The sequence below is a fragment of the Coenobita brevimanus genome, chromosome 29 (assembly GCF_032717465.1).
Source record: "Coenobita brevimanus isolate Jiangsu-jjx chromosome 29, ASM3271746v2, whole genome shotgun sequence".
NCBI lineage: Eukaryota > Metazoa > Arthropoda > Malacostraca > Decapoda > Coenobitidae > Coenobita > Coenobita brevimanus.
This window is the reverse complement of record NC_136982.1, coordinates 44,071,150-44,092,948: the sequence shown is the minus strand read 5'-3', so window position 1 is coordinate 44,092,948 and position 21,799 is coordinate 44,071,150. Positions and strand designations below refer to the sequence as shown.

The 21,799-nt window shown below is 40.3% G+C and overlaps 1 protein-coding gene across 1 annotated transcript in view; it reads right to left on the bottom strand.

Annotated features, from left to right (window-relative positions):
* LOC145394962 (inositol polyphosphate-4-phosphatase type I A) overlaps window positions 1-21,799 on the bottom strand; it is a 170,685-nt gene that overhangs the window by 3,331 nt on the left and 145,555 nt on the right. The window contains exons 7-20 of the mRNA XM_080268711.1: window positions 20,810-20,964; window positions 18,835-18,975; window positions 18,355-18,519; window positions 17,169-17,383; window positions 16,638-16,804; window positions 15,140-15,323; window positions 14,031-14,223; window positions 11,027-12,607; window positions 9,758-9,882; window positions 8,722-8,895; window positions 4,097-4,229; window positions 3,325-3,451; window positions 1,780-1,911; window positions 502-637 (exon numbers count right to left, since the gene is read on the bottom strand). Coding sequence (XP_080124837.1) covers window positions 502-637; window positions 1,780-1,911; window positions 3,325-3,451; window positions 4,097-4,229; window positions 8,722-8,895; window positions 9,758-9,882; window positions 11,027-12,607; window positions 14,031-14,223; window positions 15,140-15,323; window positions 16,638-16,804; window positions 17,169-17,383; window positions 18,355-18,519; window positions 18,835-18,975; window positions 20,810-20,964 — 3,628 coding nt within the window. The remainder of the gene's footprint in view (window positions 1-501; window positions 638-1,779; window positions 1,912-3,324; window positions 3,452-4,096; window positions 4,230-8,721; window positions 8,896-9,757; window positions 9,883-11,026; window positions 12,608-14,030; window positions 14,224-15,139; window positions 15,324-16,637; window positions 16,805-17,168; window positions 17,384-18,354; window positions 18,520-18,834; window positions 18,976-20,809; window positions 20,965-21,799) is intronic.

Sequence of the window (21,799 nt, the reverse complement as noted above, 5' to 3'; positions counted from 1 at the left end):
CTCAACCGCTACCCCCTTCTCCCTTTACTTTACTCACACTCTCCTAGTCAATATCTTACCCTCCATTCTCTACACATGGTCAAAAATCAGGGCATTACTGAAATTTTACAGCACATCACATCCCCACCACAAGCTCCTGTATTTCCTCATTGGTCTGTATGTCTTTCCACACAACTCCACATGCTCCTCTCAGGTAATTCATTTCCATTCCTCTCACTCCAGACTTGTATTCTTCCATTATTATGCAAACTTGAACTCCGTATGCTAGAGTGGGGGTTGCAGTACTGTCATGCAGCCAATTCTTTTACTTCCATGCTCACTCCCTACTGCTTGTCACCCTGCCACTGTTTAAGGGTTAAAACTGACCTCCATGTTTAACCTTGTGATACCAGAAATCCTGACTATATTTTCCTCCTTATTCCCAGATAATCTTACTCAGTTCAGCAATGGCCTCTCACTCTCTCAGAATTACATACAAGATTTATTCAGTCTATAACAAACCTTCTCATGCAGTTAAGTGCTCGCTGAAATTCAGTTTCAGCCAAGTCATACTCAGCAGCCAAGATATTAGCCTGTTCAAGGGTGGCACTCATTCCTGTCCGATCTTTTCCACTTTTGCAAGAGGTAAAGCGAAGTCCTGGAAAGTGAAACATTTTATAAAATATATTGCAGAACTGCACAGAAAACTGCTGGGTGTTCCACCAGGTATGTCCTTAAGTCTATCTCAATATTATGACAAGTTAAACGAAATAATAATTTCTCACCTCTTTATGAACCAAGGAGTCCTGAAATATTATATGCACTTACTGCCAACCCACAAAGGGAATCCAGGATAAGTTCTTAAATAAGCTGGAAGCGGGTAAATAAGTGCCTGGAGGAAAGGACAACTCTGCCAGTGACTTAAAGCACCTACTGTATTTGCTTGCATCACACACATTTTAGACTTGTGAATTTGAATCTTGCAGTAAGGCTGATTGGTGATCACTCTCCTCACGCAGGTAATCCCATGACTCTCATGTAATCTCTGTTAAAAATTACATGAAAATATACTTTTTTGGCATTTTTCTGTCATAATTTGGATACAGTGACATACATACAACTGCTACATTCATTCAAACACCTACTGAACCCTTCACAATCAAAGCAGAGTGATTATTAATGTAACAAATCTGATCATATCAGAGGACACTGAGCTTCCTCTTAATGAATCCCCATATTGAGGTTGGCCATGCTATAGCTGATGCTTTCTATGGAATGGAAGCAAAACTATTGGCCAAAATCACTTTTTGCTTCCCAACATTTACAAGAAACAAAGTGTGAAAATATAACGATCTGTGAGAGAAGCCAACTGTTATGGGGACTTTAAAAAAATAAAAAATAAATTAAAAAAAAAATAAAAATTGTATTGTTTCTTTTCCAATTAAATTTAAAATATGTTTTGAATTGTGTTTTGCATGTTGTAGGATGATCTATGCCAATAATGGCCAGGTATACAGAAGGAGAAAAAACTGGGTATGTTTGACTGTCCAGTACCCATTAATTTTATTTACCCATATGTTACATCATGTGTTACTATAAAAAGCAGCTTACTAGCAAACTGAGGAAGAAAATGATAAAAAAATGCATGTAGGGAAGGAAAAAAAAAAAAAGTACAAGACATGAGAAGAGAGAAAATGGAAAGAAACATAATTGGTGAAAAAGTTTGATAAGTGCCAAACATTACAAAGCACAAGAAGAAGATGGAAGACACACAAAGAAGACTACTACAAAGTATCTAACCAGCCATAGCACGGCAGCAACGGGCAGCCAGCTGCAGGACACGAGGGTTCTTGCTGCGCTGGGAAGCCACCTCCACACCCAACTGGTCTATCACGTCCACCAGCGGAACATCACTTCCCATGGATGTCATCCCTTGGAAAAGAAGAATTATGGTATCAGTCCAGAAATGGGCATCTGTAAAGAAAAAACTATGCACTACAATATACTGTATCCTATCTGCTCCTCCACTAACATGCTGTATCTATAACGTCAGTCATACAGAGTTCATTGTTTTGCTACAACTGTTTTCAGGTTTCTCATTATTATCTTGATATATTCAGTATTATTTAAAATTCATGAACAGTCCACATCAGTTCTGGCCAACAACAGATGAAGTATTAACCTTTGCTAAGATATTAGCTAAACCTACGAATTCTGCATCACATGTACTTTTTTATGAGGTATGATAAAAGACATCAATGGCACATACTCTGAAAATAATTCCATTTAGAAAAGTGTTGGACTGTAGCACCATTCTTAAAGGCAAAGCTTATGACACATCTATAAACTTCATGATACTGTAATTGTCCACCTCTCTGTCAAATTCATGTGAAACTTAGGATACAGCATTCATTACTCCTCAGTAATGGCACTGTAAACTGCACAATCAACACATTACTATATCACAGCTCTGTCCTTCTATCTGCTTCAGTATACAGGTACTCTGAAGCACCACTCGTCATCAAAATGCCATACTACTTGAATTAAACATCATCCCTTTAGGTAATAATCCTTCAATCTAAGGGATGACAACTACTCAGCTCTGGCTGAAGTTGGACAGTATTATTCACTTACGTGAAACCTCCTTAATTTTGATAGTTATCTTGTTTCAACTCTTAAATCTCTAAGGATGAATTACCTACATTACTATGGATTGCTGGTGGTAGGGGCAGGTAATCATTATCAACTCACTTGATATAGTGCTATCTACTTCCTTCCCTTTCCTCATTCTATCTGTGTCTACCATCCTGTCTCCCCACTCTGCCACTCCTTCTTGTAATTTTTTATTAATCTTCTTTCCACTTCAGGTGGCTCGACACTAAGTGACATGCCTCATGGTGTCCTGTAACCCAGGGAACCATTTACAATGCTAAGTGGTAACCATGTAACCAATTTACAGTGTGAAGTGGAGCCTGCTAACGTGCCCCTGTTAACTGGGTGGAGAGACACAAATGCAGTATTCATCTGGGAACCTAACCTCCACATTATTCCCAGTGCCTTGCTGTGGTGAAGCACTGTCAGTTGCATGGGAACACTGATTCACTGCACAGGACAACCCTGCAGGGGTGGTTATTTGCTTGCAGCTGATGGGTCTGCTTGGCCAGACAGAATGGGGCTGATCAACAACAACAAACACAACTATGGCTTGCACCAGATTAGCTTACTAAACACCAAAGAGCCTACCATGGTCTGAGGGTTCTTTTCTAACTTTATACATTACTCTTGACAAACTTCATATATTGCAGAGAGTTGCAAAAGTGTACAGGTATAAGTATCAGGACTTACTTCTGCTGTTTTCCTGTGGCAATGGTAATTTCTTAAAGCGATGATAATACTGGGATAAACGTTCAAAGCTGTCTTGATTGTTGCGTGTTTGTGGGCCATCAGTACCAAGCTTCTCAGCAAGAGTTGCCTATCACAGAGAAAACAGATATGAACACATCAAAGTATGAGGAAAATACTAAAAGTTACGGTGTATATCTGTCCAGTATCTCTACACACTACCAACATATATATACTGTACAGTATACAGACAGCAGTGTTTGAAATTAAGAAGGCTAGATGAGCCTGTGAAGGAAAAGAGAAATGCAGTAAAGAACTGAATATTATAGTGTATAACAATCCTTCATTTTTTCTGTTTTTGCTTTACTAAAGTAATATGCAAAATCTTATTGAGTGATTATCAACAGTTCTAGTGATAGCTATCTAATGTCAGTGTTTTCCATGCTGACTGTGAATAAATGACTGCATGATGGACATAACAATCAAGTATGTCTGATATACCTGTTCTGTGAAAATATAAAGTACAGAACTGTATTGTGAAGGAGATGATACAGAATACAGTACTCAGGATATGAAGATCCAGAACAAGAGTTTTTATCTCTCTCAGAACAGGAATTGGAAGAGAATGATGGCCCCAAGTAAAACACACCCATAACCCTTTTTTTGTGTCATAGGAGGTATGTAACCATTTGCAGAATAAGAACTTTGGACTTCTTCCAAATTATGGTACAAATTTGACATCACTACAAAATATAACAAGAGGTCTTGTACACACCTCTTCATTGATACCGATGTTGAAAAGCACAGGTGTAACAGTGAATGAAGGGTGATGGTCCGGCTGTGAGGGCGGTGATGGCAGCAAGGACAACACGTGTTCTGGCACTGGCAGCACAACACGGATCCCACACCTGAATACACACACAGTAAGTGTATAAAATCAAGACTACTTGGTACTGCTGAAAAGCAAAAGTATCAACAGTATATTCATTCTGCCAACTTATCTTGACTAGTTCTGAATAAACAACTGTTACTACCATTACTGTAAAACTTTGCAATTGTACTCTGCTATGGGTCTGCTCAGCCAGACAGACTGGGCTTAAGTAAAAACAGCTCTGCTAAGGAGCACTTCTTAGACACAAAGGATTCAAGTCAGTAATATAATGAATGTTACAAAAGAAAGATACATAAACATTTTCCATATTTAACATTTAAGCACACTTTTTACACTATACAATCATCATTTTGCTTATGCAATCACTATGATCCACTACAAAGCACCATTTTTTTATATACACTCCCCAATTTCCCCTGTATGATTGCTGCAATCCCTAAGTTCGATATACACCTGACTGGTTATCCATGAATGTAACTCAATCTATACTGAGGATGAACTGTTTACAGTACTACAATAATCCCTGGTTAATCTGTCATAATTCAGCCAAGGCTCTGTTGGATAATGCATATTTCAGATAATCTCATACTACTTTCTAAACCCCTCTGCAGGGGGTTTAACCCCTATAAAACCCTATACTGAACAGGTCTCCCTTGTTACTGATGGGGGTTACACTATACAATTCTAACACAGCCACTCATATGTTATGTTAATGTGCTTTTCATCGCTAAAAAAGTGTTCCCTTTATGTATACAGCATTCCAACCATTGGCCCATCTCATCCGCAATGAATGGCCTTTTATTTTATTTTTATTTTTATTTAATGTGTCAGACTCTGGGCATAGGCTTCACAGCCTGCTCCCAAAGCCCAGTAGTCCTCCTACATTCCATACACCTCTACATGCCACCACTTCGGTGCTAACACCCACCGTCCATATTGAATACATGCTAGGGCTGTCCCATACAGGACTGGTGTATTGGTATTAGTGGGGGTATTTGTAAATGACGGAGGGTCTCCTGGTAGATCAGTAAAGTCAGATTTAATGAAATTCAAATCCTTAAACTGTTCCCTACCCCAGCAGGGATTTGAACCTGGGTCGGGCAATACTGCAGGCCATCTCTCTACCGACTGAACCACCGCCTCCCCCGCTAGGCACTAAGAATCTTTTGTTATTTACTGAAAGTATGAGTGAGATGTGCAGCTGGATAAGCGTAGAACCAAAAGCAGGCAAACAGCTATGCACTCGTAAGTAATGGAAAACAAAGAGACAGGCTGGCACCACCTGTGTGGATATTATGTAAACATCTTATTATTTTCCAAAAATGAGCAATATATCTGTGCTGTTTACTTATCCCCTAATTCTACTGACTATCAAATTCTTTGACTATCTTACTTCTACAATGGAACACATTCTATTCATTTCTCCTTTCTCGGAAATCTCCATTTAAGGAGATTTCAATGTTCACCACCACCTTTGGCTCTCCTCTCCTTTCACTGATCCACCTGGTGAAGAAGCCTACATCTTTTCTATCCTTAATGACCTACAGCAGCTTGTACAGTACCCTACCCGTATCCCTGACCGCCTTGGAGAGGGCTCCAACATACTTGACCTCTTCCTTACAACTAATCCTTCTGCTTACAGTTAATCTTTTCTCTCTGTTGGGCTCCTCCGATCACAAACTTATCACCTTAACCTGTCCTATCACTCCGGTACGGTCTGTGGACCCTCCAAAGAAACGTCGTCTGTGGCACTTTGGAGCTGCGGATTGGGAGGCCCTCAGGCAGTACTTCTTTGATTTTCCCTGGAATGATTATTGCTTCCATGGCCGGGAGCCATCTGAGTGTGCCTTGCGCATTACAGAGGTTATTCTCATATCCTTTGTTTAATCACACTTGTTCTAATGCTGTCCGCAACAAGGAGAGGGCCTATAAAAGGTACTGGAGCCAACCCACCCCTGAATCAAATCATCTGTACAATTCTGCCGGAATCGTGCTAAGTCTGTTCTTCGCTCTGCTAAAAATAATTTCATCCGTACTAAGTGCTCTCAACTCTCCAATATGAATTCTTCCCGCGCCTTCTGGCACCTTGCCAAAAACCTTTGTAACAACTCTACCTCAAAATCCTTCCCTCCTCTATTCTACTCTGATAGTTCTGTAGCTATTTCTTCTACTGATAAGGCAGATCTCTTCGCTCAGACTTTCTCCTCCAATTCCATCTTAGACAATTCTGGTGCTGTTCCTCCATCATTTTCCCCCTCTGAATTCCTCATGGCTGACATTAAAATTTCTTCAGCTGATGTATTTTCTACTACTGCTGGCCTCAATACTAATAAGGCATATAGGCCTGATGGAGTCCCTCCTGTTGTTTTCAAGAACTGTGCTTCTGTGCATATGCCCTGCCTAGGCAAACTCTTTCGCCTTTGTCTATCAACTTGTACCTTTCCTTCTTGCTGGAAGTTTGCTCTCATTCAGCCAGTCCCAAAGAAGGGTGACCATTCCCAACCCTCTAACTATCATCCAATTGCTTTAACATCTTGTATCTCAAAAGTTTTCGAGTCAGTTTTTAATGGAAAAATTTTAAAGCATCTTCTCTCTCACAACCTTCTTTCTGATTGTCAGTATGGGTTCCGTCAGGGACGCTCCACTGGCGATCTTCTCACCTACCTTTCAGACTCCTGGTCATCCTCCTTTCAAGACTTTGGCGAAAGCTTTGCCTTGACATCTCAAAAGCTTTCGATTGAGTCAGGCATAAATCTTTAATTTCCAAACTGCCCTCTTACAGTTTCTATCCTTCTATCTGTGCCTTCATCTATAGCTTCCTTTCTGGTCATTCTATAGCCGCTGTAGACGGCCATCGTTCTTCTACATTTATCAACAGTGGTGTTCCTCAGGGCTCTGTCCTATCACCAACTCTCTTCCTTTTATTCATCAATGACCTTCTAAGCTGTACATCTAACCCTATCCACTCATACACTGATGACTCCACCCTTCACCTTTCCATTCGGTTCCTGCAACGTCCATCTCAGCAGTCACTTCAGCAAACAAGGGATGAGGCTATGGCACACCTAATGTCTGATTTGGCTCATATCTCTGATTGGGGTAAAAATAATCTTTGCATCAAAGACTCAGTTCTTACACCTATCAACCTGACAAAATCTTCCACAGGTGTACCCACTAATGTTTAATAATATTCAGCTTAATCCTGCATCATCCTTGAACATGCTTGGGGTTTCATTCACTCGGGACTTATCTTGGAAAGATCATGTTACATCCCTTGTAAAATCTGCTTCCAAGAGATTACATGTGCTAAGCTGACTCCATTCCTTCTTTACCCCAGCACAATTGTTGACTCTATACACGGGTTTTATCCGCCCCTGTGTGGGGTACAACTCGCATGTGTGGGGAGGTTCCCCACATACAGTTCTTCTCAATAGGGTGGAGTCAAAGGCTTTTCGTCTCATTAACTCTCCTCCTCTTACTGGCTCCCTTCAACGTCTGTCTCTTCGCCGCACTGTTGCATCTTTATCACTTTTCTATCGCTACTTCAATGGTCACTGCTCTTCTGAACTGTCTGCATGCATTCCTCCACCTCTATGACGGGCACGTAGCACCGTCTAACAGCAAACTCTCATTCCTTTTCTGTCCAACTCTCTAATGCATGAGTTAACCATTACTCCAAGTCTTTCATTTATGCAACAGGTCAACTCTAGAACTGTCTCCCTCTGTCTGTACTGTATTTCCTGCTTCCTATGATCTCCAGTCTTTCAAACGCAGTGTGTCCAGGCAGCTTGAAATGATTGGATCTTGAATTTGGCTCTCTCTTGTATTTTGTTTTTCTCTTGGAAGGAACAGTTATTGTGGGCTCGTGGCCAATGGTTCCTTCTTCCTAGCATTAAAAAAAAAAAAAAGGACAATATTTTATTACTATTTGCTAAAAGTGAAAGTGAGATGCACAGATGACTATAAGTAGCACCATCTTTGGATAAACAATCACCATTTTTACTTATACCATTGCTAGAATCCATCTATGAAGCCTCAGCAGTCACCAACATGCAAGCTTAGGGTCGTTTGTCTCTTCCAAAAGCTAACCTCTCGTGCCATCTCTTTGAACTCGGTCACTCTCAGGTGTGTACCTCCCCTTTGATCTCCCAGTGTGCACTGTGTTACATCAGCATCTATCACATGTTTTGTCACTGATCAGCTTTTGCAATCATTACTGTGCACTGTCAGCGACAGAACAACTGTGTGGTGTTAGAGTAAAAGCAGCAAGTGACGTGATTACTAAGTACTTTGACAAAGAAACTTCTTTGGCTGACCATTTCTGGAGATGTACCTCTACTGAACCCATGTTATAATGTGTCCAATTTACAGTTGACTGTTATCTGATTGGTTTTCCAGCAGCATAATCCAACTGAAAAATGAGGAAGACCTGTGTTTATTCTATCTCTCATCCAACAATTTCTTGCCCCATCTGAAGAATAGGGTTCAGTAACAGCCCTGTTTCTCACCTATTGCCTGAGATGTGGGGTGTGGGAAGGTGGTGGGGTGAGGGTGGAGGCGTAGCACCGTCACTGTGGGTTCGGCCGCTACCTCTCCGTCCCGTCCCTGACACAAGCACAAACTCCACTGTTCCAAGGTCTTCCACTGCCACCACCATGTCACTCAACATCCCTTCATCTTGCCTGCATACACAATGATACAAGGAGTAACAGTCATTCCTATACTATCCTTTTACACGAATATGGTAAAAACTTATCAATATTTATTCCAGGCATGAGTGAGACAGTTAAGAAATCATGTGCCAACTCCATATTATTATAGAAACATTTTTTCAGGTACTGTACATAATGATCACCGTGTATATAGTACTGAACAGAGCACATGTCTCTTCCAAGCTCAGTCAAGGCCTCTGAAAACAGCCAGAATCAAACAAGAACTATGTAACATCAATGAAACAGTTAACCCCTTCAATCTGATGACAATTAATTCACTTTATACAAGTTACCATCATCCATCCATCCATCCACTATCTATTCCTTTTTTGCTCCATCACCATCAGAAGCACAGGCACCTGGAGCTTGACAACTCAGTCCCAACATTTAAGGCAATGGTGACCAGCCTTACTTGTCAAAGAGTGGCATTAGGTGAGCAATAAACCCCAACCACCCCTCAGATGAAAATCCTTTCAGGATCCATCCAACTGGAGCACCTTAACCCACTAGACTAACAAGCGTCACTGTTACGTGGTTACAATCCAGCGTTTTAAATGGTTTCCCGGATTAAATTACTGGAAATCATTTGACTTGTTACACAATGTAGTCATTTGAACGCAACACTACATGGAGTGAGTGGATGATGGATGCCCCTCCCTACCACCAAGCATGATTTAATTCAGCTTTGGGTGGATGTCTAATTGTGAAGGAGTTAATGAGGTCTATATCTAACCCTTCTAGTCTCACTAAAGGTGAATACATTAGTCTAGTGATAACAATAATAGAATAAAAAATACTATTCATCATCCAAGTGAAGTGGTAAATAACTGACCCATGGCAGGACACAAGGCACTCAAATTCAGCCAAGGGTCCGAGGTGGGCCAGGACGGTGATAAAGAGAGGGTCAGCTTTTCGACACCACAGCCGGGTCATCAGTCCCGTCACTAGTGTCGTTAGCTGAAAGAAAAATGTTTCATCATTATCAATGTCTCTTTCATTGGTATCAGCAATGACAATGTCATTGTCACCATTTTCATCCTGACACTACAGCTGTGTTACCAGTTCTGTCATTAGTGTTGTCAGCTGAAAGAAAAACACATCATCACCATTATCACTGTCACTGTCAGTCATTGTTGTCATCATCAGTCCAATGCCATTGCCATGCCATCAGCTTCCATAACGTGAAGGCCGTTCATTTGTGGCCACCCCAACCAGAATTAAGGTAACTGGCTACAGATAAAATAATCTCTCCATAAAAATTTCTAATGAAATTATCTTTTTACTCAGTAGCTGTGAAAAAATATTTTTACTGAACCTGTTAATGGCAGTTTTACTTTTTGTAGTAAATTATCAGAGCAACTGTTTTAATAAAAAGTAATTCTAAACATCATACATCTTAAGTTGATGGTAAAGCATGGTATTACTGTACAAATATACTGGTACAGTAAAGTCTGTCTATCTATCTATCTATTGCCAGATGCCTCAATCCCGTTTGGGGTGGCCACAAACAAATCACTTCCATGTCGCCCTGTCCCCCACCATTTCACTGCCCCACTCCCAATTCACACACCCCTCTCACATATACCTCTCCACCCCATCCCTCCATCTCATCCTCGGCCTCCCCCTCCCTCTCGCCCCCTCCACCTCACTCACATACACTCTCTTCATCAGTCTTTCACCCTCCATCCTCTCCACATGGCCAAACCACCTCAGTGTATTCCTCCTAATGCTTCCTATCACATCCACATCCACACCACAATGCTCCTTTATATCCTCATTTGTCAGCCTGTCTCTCCATGCGACTCCACAGGCTCCTCTTAAATAACTCATTTCCACTGCTCTCACTCTTGACTTGTGCCCTTCCAACAATGTCCAAGCTTCACTTCCATACATTAGAGTTGGTACCACAATACTGTCATGTAGTAACTTTTTCACTTCCATGCTCACTTCCGTTTCTTATCACTGCTTTCAAGGAACCAGCAACCTTTCTTCCCTGCTGTACCCTTTCAAGCACTTCACCCTCCAAACCTCCATCCTTACTCATCACACTACCCAAGTACTTTACAAAAACATATGAGAGAAAAAACCACTTGCAACTTACGGCCTGTGAGAAACAAATGTCTCTTCTGTACTTGATGCTGTGTGCCTGTTGTGCAGCTTCTGGAGTTTGCTGTAGCCGAAACACACTGTGGACGAGGCGGGCTGTACGCATTAGCCCATCCATGGCTTGTTTCAGTTTCCTCATACTTGGGCGAACCTCTCCTACCCAATCCACTTCTTCAGATGCGCTCATATTCCCTGCGTTCTCCTTTGTACATTCCTTGTTTGACTGCTCCACTTCTTTCTTACCACTAGGACAAAACACTTTACTTTCTACATTTTTTATATCACAGTCACTGCTTCTATTGCTTTGGTTTATGTTACTTCTTTGGTTCTCTCTTTCCTGCTGCCGCTGAGACTCAGTTTGTGCTTTATCACTAATGACATTACTATTTCCTGAGGAATTCACTGTCACTATCTTTACATTTGACTTGGATTCATTCTCCTTACACACTATATCATTTCTTCCACTGACTGTCAAATCTACATGCGTTTCTAATTTATTGTGGTTGTCTAACTTTGCGTCCTCTAAACTATTACCCAAGTCTTCTATACTTTGCTCCATTATGGATTCTAATTTACTACTTTTCACTACAGTTGTATCACAAATGTAACGAGACTCACTGCTTGATATAAAGTCCTCCTTCTCAACACGCTTCGATTCAGATTTTTCTATGGATGCCTCTTTTTCCCGTCTCACTTCAGTTCTGTCTAAAGGTAAAAGCTCCTCCCTTCTCTCATCATCTACTGAAAGCCCTCCCTCACTTATACAGTCAGTTCTCTCCACCTCACCAACAGCTCGCTCTAACCCAATCCCACTGTCCTCCTCACATGGTGACACATCGGGGGTGGCAGAACATGAAGATCGCTGACTCTCCCCAGCCCTAGCCACGCCAAGACTTGATGTTCCTGATCGTCCAGACACTTGGCTACAATCTGACCCAACTGAAGAGGATATACCAGATGGATTTTGAGCTGGAACAGAGTTGATTGTCTGTGCTTCACTGACACACACCTTGCCTCTGATGGGACTTGATCTGTCACTGTAATTATTTATCACATTATTTTCCATTTGCCTAATTTCACTACTTTTATTGTTTTTCACTTCGGACTGTGATTCCTTTTCCTTACTATTATGCAAAAGCTCACCTCTGTTCCTCCTCTCACCTACTCTATTACAAAAAGTCTTTATTTTGCTAGTGAGGCACATCACACTAGCCTGGACATTGAGCTGAATCAGGTCCCAGGGTTCAGGCTCATCAGTTGGCCGATAAATACTATTCTCCTGTCCGTCCATTATATCAACTTCTTTGGTACTTGACACTATAACATTAATTCTATCTGCATCAGCTTGTCTAACTTCTGGATGGCCACAGACAGGCATACTGGGGACTTCAGGACTCCTTAGCTCTAGATCTAAGGCTGCTTCAGGGCTGAGGTAACCAGACATATTGTAGGAGGAGTATGTGCGAGTAGCCAGGGTCAAAATACGAGAAGGGTTCTGTGGCACCCTAATCTGATCCAAGAACTCGTAAGCTTCTTCCACTAATGATGGTTCGATCACATTCAAAAGCGAGCGTGTCTGAAAAATCAAAAACAAAATTGTGGTAATGGAAACAATAATACTAACATTGGAACATTTCTAATGCTATATATTTCAAGGACTATTTTCTTCAACTGAGATGAAATATTTAAATGTTATACATCAAAGTTTCTGAAACTACTATTACTTCAAAGTATGTATAGGTTGTTGTTTTTGATCAGCTCCAAGCTGCAGGGCTGTTCCATGCAGTGAAGTGATGTTCCCCTGTGCTTGACAATGCTTCACCACAGCGAGGCATGAGGAAAAGTGTGGAAGTTTGGGTCCTGGATGGATGCTGCATTTGCATCTCTCCACTCAGTTAACAAAGGCACCACAGTAGACTCCAATTTACCCCATGATGTGGTTATATGGTTACCATCCAGCACTGTAGATTCCTGGGTAACAGGAAACCATTTGACTTGTTGCTCAGTGCAGAGACACATAAGGTGGAAAGAGGAGTAATAAAGTGACAGGATGGAAAGGGAGAAGCAGGGAGAGAGGAGGGAACACAGAGAAAGAGAACCATAAAGGTGCAGGATGAAGTAGACAGCAACTATATCAAGTGAGCTTATGGATGATGGTCACCACCTTTTACCACCATGTGTACAGGTAAAGTAGATAAACGGATATATAAGCATTTTGTAAAGTAAAAGGAAACTAGTATAACAGCTATGGATGGACAGAGTTGGTGCACATAATGGTGTGGAAAGCTTTTAAAAAGACCTGATCTACGACTTGATCAGAGTAAAAGAGGTGTGTGTGTGTGTGTGTGTGTGTGTGTGTGTGTGTGTGTGTGTGTGTGTGTGTGTGTGTGTGTGTGTGTGTGTGTGTGTGTGTGTGTGTGTGGAGTAAAAATGAAGAGAAAGGGCCCAAAGGTACAGCAAGGTAAAATAATGAAAGAATAAAGCAATGAATGCTAATACAACCAAATATGATGGACTGATTAAGCAGCAGCAGTGTGCATGTAAAAAAAAAAAAAAAAAAAAAAAAAAAAAAAAAAAAAGTACACTTCAACAGGAGAGAGTATTTGTCCAATGAGAATGAGTAGGGTTAAGAAAGACAAAGAATTTGAAAGAAGACAGAGTACAAAATAAAGAAAAAAAAAAACAAGGTACTCTAGAAAGCAATGACAAGAGAGACGGGATGAGAAAGAATGGTTGTATACAGGCATATGCCAAGAAAAGAAATACATATGTGGTGATGGAAAGGTGGATGGCCTATTGTAAATATTTTAAGGAAATTAATGTTGACTGAATGATATGCATTTACCCTAATCTGAATTATTCCCATATATTAGCAAAAAAATCACATTCTAACACACTCACCCATCACTTTCCTCCTTATTCTTACGGGCAATACATTCACTCAAGAAACACATATTGACAAAAAAAAAATTACAAGAACGTTGTATGAAGAAACAAACTTTTTCCTGGAGCTTCAAGAGCAGTGTGGAAAGTAATTCTGTATCGTCCTGTCTGAGTGTAATCAGAATGGAGCGAAGAAGCGTGACCACTTCCTGCCTCAACCTTTTGACTCCCTCCACTGCTGCTTCACTTGCCCAAGCCTTGTCCCCACCACCGGGAGTTCGCCGTGAGCTCTTGGCTTTTTGAAGCATGCTGTAATATACATATTACATCAGTTCCCTCATCCCATTTCTGGGTAAGAAAAAGATCAGGATGATAATAATAATGATGATTAAAAATTACAGTCCATTATCATAAAAATTACTGTACAATAAGATCTGTGGCAGTCATTATGTTGACAATTTGGTAAAATGCTCTCACACACCAATCTGTTTGAAAAATGAAGGAGCTGGACAATAGACACATCAAAGGCATTTACAGCTTTGCACAGTATTAATTATTTATGACAGTACACAGACATTAAACTTGTAAGTCAGATGCCAAATTTACTGAACCTTATATTCAATATACTGTGAATTAAATGAACACATTATACAATATGGCTAAATAATCAACAGCAAGAATGGATCATGTAATTATTCTACATGATGAACAGTGTTCATTATGCAAAAAAAAGAAAGAAAGAAAAAAAAAAGGAGTACGTGTTTATGAAATCTTATTCTGAAAGAAGAAAGGGCTGCACAAGGACCAATGGCAAGCTTACATTTCACTGGAAATTTGGTAACTAGAAGCTCATAATTTCCATTTTCATCATGCAATACCTTTTTGCCCTATCAGAAACATAGGGGCTCATGGATAGCCTACTCAGTCCCAAAATGTAATGCATGGGTGGCATTTTGTAAGTAATAAACCTCAGCCATCCCTCTGGTGAGAACTCTTACAGGGCCCATCCAGTTGGAGCATCTTAGCCCCATAAACAACCAGGTATCATTTCATTATACATTTACTGCCCAATGTAGTAAAAGGTTTCATGGGTTATCAGAAACCATTTGGCTTGTCACTTACTGTAGTCACCCGTTGGCAGCTCTACAACAAGTAAGTGGATGGAGGGCACCCTACCAACTGTAAGTTAATTATCAGAACAAAGAAGGACAAAACAACCACTTACTTTACTAATCCTCCATTCTTATAGCCTTGTGAGTATGCACTAAAGACACCACTGGTAATTATGTCATAAAAACCAGAGCGACGCAATGATTCATTCTGGGCCCACAGCCTTTGAAGATGAAGATTTGTTGGTGCCATTTCTAACGAACTTTCTCCTTTGTCCATACTTTTTTTGAAGCTTGAACCTGAAAATTTTATGATACATCAGGCTTGCACCACTAGGAGTCAACAGTAGTAAAATGTTACTTGAATACAGGTGAAATTATAGCATTTTTACTTTAACCTGGCCTAAAGTTGACATCTCTCCTCCTTCAATGACGAGTTGTAGCAGTAGATTAATACTGGAATATGATACTAGTCATGATGAACTGATACAGAAAGGATGAAGAGCTGTAGTACTCTGGATGAGTTAAGAGGTAGGATGGGACAGGAATGTACTGATGATGTGATGAGGAGAGGCTGACTGAAATGGTTTGGGCATGTGAAGAGCATGGGGAACGACAATTGGGTGCAGGAAGTGAGAAGTACTAACGTTAGGGGTAGGGCTGTGAGAGGCAGACCGAAAAATACCTGGAACGAGGTCACTGAGTATGACCTCAGGGATAAGGGACTAAATAGAGAGGTTGCCAGAGATCGAGCAGCATGGAGAGCTGCCATTAGGTAACCAAGGCTGATGCATACAAGCATGTTGAGACTTAACAAAATGAAATGAATTATGCTATGTAAAATACAGTAAACTACATGAAGAGAAAAATCTGGGCCAAGTTAAGGTGAGAGAACTAAAGACAAAGCCTTCCTAGAGCAATGACACTGTGGGGAGAATTTCATAAATGGGACTTCAGTAATGGGAGATATGCTTCATTCTGGTGCTGGTGAGAGATGCTTTCATGTGGAGGCATTAATATAACTGAGTGGATATGCTGCAAAATTATACAAATGTCCCTCAACTCCCTCCGTATCCCCTGAGAGAAGGATGGTGAGCTGCAGAAGGTAAGCAACTTCAGCCTTCAGTCCAAAGGGTTCATGTTCAGATGAGACTGGAGTTGCAATTTAATTTTACTCCTACATTATGGTTTATGTTTACATTTAGGTTTCTGAATACCTTGTACATGCTTGGACATATACTGGTAAGCCATTTTATTTTTTTAATAATGACAATTAGACACAAAAGGTAGAAATATGTTGTAATCTACTGTAACTGAAATTCTAAATTTCTGTGATGTGGACTTGCAAGTCTGATGCTATTTTTGCATTTCTTGAATTAAGCCAGCAAATTCATATCTTAAATCAGCAAAAATGAAGGCCCTAATACAGAAAAAAATACAATAATTCCTCTTTATAAGTTATCTTTTTAACCCCCCATTCCTTTTTTCAATCCACCTATAGTGATGAACCACCTGTTTCTCTCTGCTTACAGTACCATTTGGATGGAGAAAGTTGTAATATTCTGGAAAACATCCTTTACATATAATGTGGACTGCCTGTGTATGGTTTATTACCTGAAGTTGCTGCAAGGTGTAAGGAGTCCAGAGCCATGGTATAGATGTTAATAAGAGTGACATGTTGGTTGAGAAGTGCCATCTGCCGGCTATGCCACTGGTCACAGAGGTCACCCAGAGATGACAGTTCCTCCTGCCACCGACGCTCCTCAGAGATCCAAACTTGCCTGCAATGGAGGAATTATAAAGGTAACAGCCAATCTCACAGTGTCACTTGTGGTAATATTAAACAGTGGATAATTCAGTTTAGTGAAAATGACTGGAATACTTTTCAGTCTTAGCACTACAGTGAGTTAATCTTTTCAATTTGATGATGTATTCTTTATTTCATTCTTACTAACTTGAGATGATTTTATTCAGTTTTTAGAGGAGACTTCTTGTAGTGAAGGATTAATGAAGGCTGTCTCTAACCCACCTTGTTAATTTTTTTTTCCCCTAAACTGAGTAAAATTTTCCAAAGAGAGTATAAAATAATAGTAAATCTATCACTGGTTTGAAAGACTTAAGGAATACCATGCACATAATACATACAAGAGCTGCTGTGGGAAGGTGAAGCAGAATCGGCTCTCTGCCATGACTTCCAGCACAGCAATATCCCCTGCCAAGCCAGAATGGAAGCGGTAGGTGGCCATGGAAGGGTTGTCATAAAGGAGACTCAAATGGCCTTGTGTGGGATGCCGGCTTTTACTGCTCAGTCGAGGTGGCAAAGACTGAGTGCGACGGTGGCAGGCTACAGAAGGAGGTGCCTGGAAAACAACAATCGTAATTGTACAGTACTTTTATTGATATTGTGATGAATAAACAATATTACATAAGATAAATAAATAATATATATCTTGACCTACTTAAGAATGGAAATTTAGCAACAGAGTGACAATTATTCTATGTGATTAATCTGATAGCTGCGATGTACACCATGTGAAGGAAAGTTTGTAGCTACAACATACATCATATGAGCAAGCTTTTTTTTTAAATAGGCGCGCTACATATTTCTCTCATATGTCCTCATTACTTCACCATGGCTGAACTAAGGTAAATAGTAAACTTATACAGCATTTGTTTTTCCTATACATTTCCATGCAATCTTTCAATTCATATGAGCAAAAATTATTTTTATTTTATTTTTTACGTTTCTTCGCGTATGGAGAGGTAACCAGGAAACCTAAAGCCGCAGCTGTTGGGTTAAGAATAATTTTATGTCACTAACCTGTAGCTACTTGAGATATCTTATGTAAAAACAAAGATGGTAAATGTACATTAGCGATTCAAGACAATGAAGAGGCAATGCATGCTGGAAAAGTCTTCTCATCTCATATACATAAAAAAAAATTGTTGTGATAACTTGGCAACAGCCTATATTACTGTTATTAATCAAGTACCAGAGAAGATTTTGGAATACAGACTCTTTATGTTTGGCACTTCTTGACTATGAGGAGCATTTGATCACAACTGAGAGCAGCCAAAGAATACATTAGGCACAAGGACAAACATTTTTTATTCTTGCTGCTACCAGATAATTACCTTCATTTTCAACTTAGGAAAAATGTTTAGCACAGAGAGGGGTATAGAGGCATATATCTAACCCCTCCAATTTAAAAAGTCTCTCCTGAGCTGAAAAAATTCATCTGGTATGCTCATGATTCAAGTTAAAAGTTCGACACCATTTTGACAGGGGGAAAAAAAAAAAAATCTGTGCATATCTGAAACTGCAACGCACAGGCTGATGGTGTGGCGTTGCATTGCTGGGGGTGTGTGTGGTGGCATCAACAGACTCTGCCTCCAGAGCCCATGCCAGCACCGTAATGAAGCCAACGTTGCGACCACCTGGCGACAGTAAGCTTAGGCGGGAGCGGCCAGTCTCCAGCAATGATCCAAGACTAACCTGTAGGAAAAGTAGAGACGATGGGTACGTAAGGTCAATAATTCCATCTCCCAACAATCCAGTACTACAGCAGTATGAGAGTAAAGTTAGAGTATTATTGGTCTTTGTAAAGTACCCTAAAATTCTCAGTGTATCCGGAACATACTTTATTAAATGTCCTGCTATCTCTAGACAATTTTATTCAGCTTGCGATGAAAGTGTAAATGAAGCTGGTATCTATCCTCTCTCAAAAAAAAATCTGCAGTTAGCAGGCAAACTAAGAAAAATACTTCACTGAACTGAAGTGATTGAAAATAAGGACAGCTGCAGACTTACTGTGGCCTGACCAAGTTGTGTGGTGGTATTGGTAACTCTTTCTCTCACATCATACACTGCTAACCGGACCTGTGTGCTGGAATCTAGCCCATCACTCTTGCGGAAGCTTACAGTTGACAAGAAGTTGGGATTGCTTGTTCTCTGCAAAATAAAATATACAGTATGTATAAGTATGCATGACATTCTTGACAACATGAAAAGTGCCCCACTACAAATTTGCAGTGACAATCTGCTAACATTTCATGTCTTATAGGGATGGCCAAACCAGGTGACCATGTTTTTGACTGCTGCTCCTTTCTCCACTTGTTCCTCATCAACTACCAGCTTCAACTTTCATCATCTTATGCAGCACTGCCCCATGAATAGAAACGTGCACCGGCTCAATCCGATTGGAGCACTTAGCCCACTAAACCACCAGGCGCCACAATTTGGTCATATGGTTACCACCCAGCACAGTAAATGGCTTCCTGGTGTACAGGAAACCATTTAAGTTATCACTCAGTGACCAGTCACCAGTAAACAGAAAGAAGAGGAAAGAATGAAGGAAAGAAAGACAGAAGAGGAAGGATAGACAGAAGAGGAAGGATAGAAAGAAGGAAGAGAGGAAAGGGCAGGCACCCGAGAGCAGCACTACATCGAGTGAGTGGATGGTAAGTGCCCTCACCAACCACTCAACTTCAGTAAATTTTCTGTCTGACTGCTGTATTAACGAAACAGCTAGCTCATCTCAGCTCCAGGTTAAGTTGTCTCTGCAGCACACATAAATGAATAGTAGTGAGGTAAAATTTTTAACCCACAGACACACCAATGACAACCTGCCTCGTCATGCATTTGTCAACCTCTAACGTCAGTATGATGACTTTGCCCGTCATCCGATGTAATCTCTAAAGAAATATTTAGGAAGTCGTCATTTTTGTTGGATGACGGGCAAAAGTGGGCGGAGCTAAGCCTGCCACAGCTGGTACATGTGAGCTCACTTGGTTTGCTTGGCTCGGTGTGGTGTGAGGTTCCTCACAGGTAGGATGTACACCTCTTGACCTCCTGCCAAACATTTATGCTCTTTTTTCTCACGTATATATGCAGCATTATTATTTATGGATATACAACAAAATTATGCATTACTGGAAAGGAAATTTATTCTGCTATGTATTGAAGCAAAAAATATCATTACTTTTTGAATAGTTTTTTTGGTGAATATTTTTTTAAATGAGTGTAAAATTTTAGCATGTCAGCTAACTTCTACTCATTTTTTTTTCATTTTATTTAGTATACATTGTATTTTTGGACAATGTACGACAGAGCAAAAGTCTTCATCTTCAAAATGAGACTAAAGTGGCCTTTCTATGATGAATAGCAACTTTCCTACGAGCGTCAGAATTAAAATATCTCTATGCAACTGTTCTGAAAGCTCTCGAGCAAGAGTTACATGCACAGCCGGAATTTACGCTCCTCACATGATGTGAAAGGGTTAATAACTTGTAGCACAGCTTTGAAAGGATGAAACTACAGTTATATACAGTAAGTCCTCATTTTACACTGCCTTCTTAAAATCCTCCTCTGATATAGAATCCAAAGTGAATTACAAAAACACTGTCTATTTAAGTTCAACCATTACCTATACAGCTGAACTGCCAGTTCCTCCAATATACATCACCAACTGTATGAATTGTGATATTTTCAAACAGATCACCAACATATGATGAAGATTTACAATAATTTCTTCGTTTATGCATTAAAATCTTTATTTTCATCTGATGGAACTGGGACACACATCCAACTTGAATACTAAGTTGTGGTTGCATGAAATATAATGACCTTTAGTTGTAAGGTTGGAATGAGTCTCCCTGCTTACTTGACAAATTAGCCCTCCAACCTGACCACACCCGGTCATTAATTAGGCTAAAATGGGTTAAGGATATTTGTCAGGCTGGAACAATCACACTACAGTAAAACCATCTGTGTTGCAGCTACTGACCTCAATGACCTCAGTGTGAGCATAAATGAGCCAGGTGGTGAGTGGGGGTGTGAGGACAAGGACAGTTACTCGAGGGGAGGGAGGGCGTCCGTCACCATCACATCGAAGGTTGTCACATGACACACACATCTCAAGGAAGGGCGGCTCGTTCACGTCTGGAGGAACCAAAGTGGTGGATGGTGAAAAAGTAGGTGTTAAAAATCTATGTCGGCATGCTCACTAACATAGGCTTCATGCACCTGCTAAACTTTACCAAAAACTCATGGCATTGCACTTTAGACCAAGGACAATGATTAATCATACTTGTTATACATTTATATTACAGTACTGCATTTTCAAAAATCAGCTGTGCAGCAACATAAACAGAAAATGCTCTGACCAAGAATGAAAACAGCCATTTCTATCAGCTATGAATAATATCTTAAAGCATGCCTCTACATATGAAAATAATGACTATTTTGAAAGCTTCTTTAAAACAAGCATAGCTGTACAGTACAGAATAGTTTCAATTTGTTTATGGTATTATGACCTGTGCAACTGGGGTGAAAACTAATGCTTAAAAAAACACCACTAATTTTGAGCCCTACTTCATAAAGATACTTAATACAGTAAACGCCATCACTGGGACATGCAATATCTATATTATTACTGGAGATGAAGCGAGCGGGTTCACTGTATAATAAAAAATTGGAAATTCACCAAAAGGATGGAAAAAAAAAAAGAAGTTAAATCAGGTTGTATATCTACTAGGGCTGGAATACAACTACAGTAAGGTCCCGGGTTACGTCAGTATCGACTAACGTCAATTCAAGGTTACGACAGTCGGTCCGTGAGTGGAAATTTTAAAATATAAGAAAATAAAGAAAAAATACGTAAAGAGTGGGTTTTGAAGTGTTGCTAAGTACCGCGAGATGTCTCTGGCGTTTTCCCGCCTCATGCTTGGCTACCAACAATCGGTCTCAGTCTCACTGCTACCACCGCCTGATACAG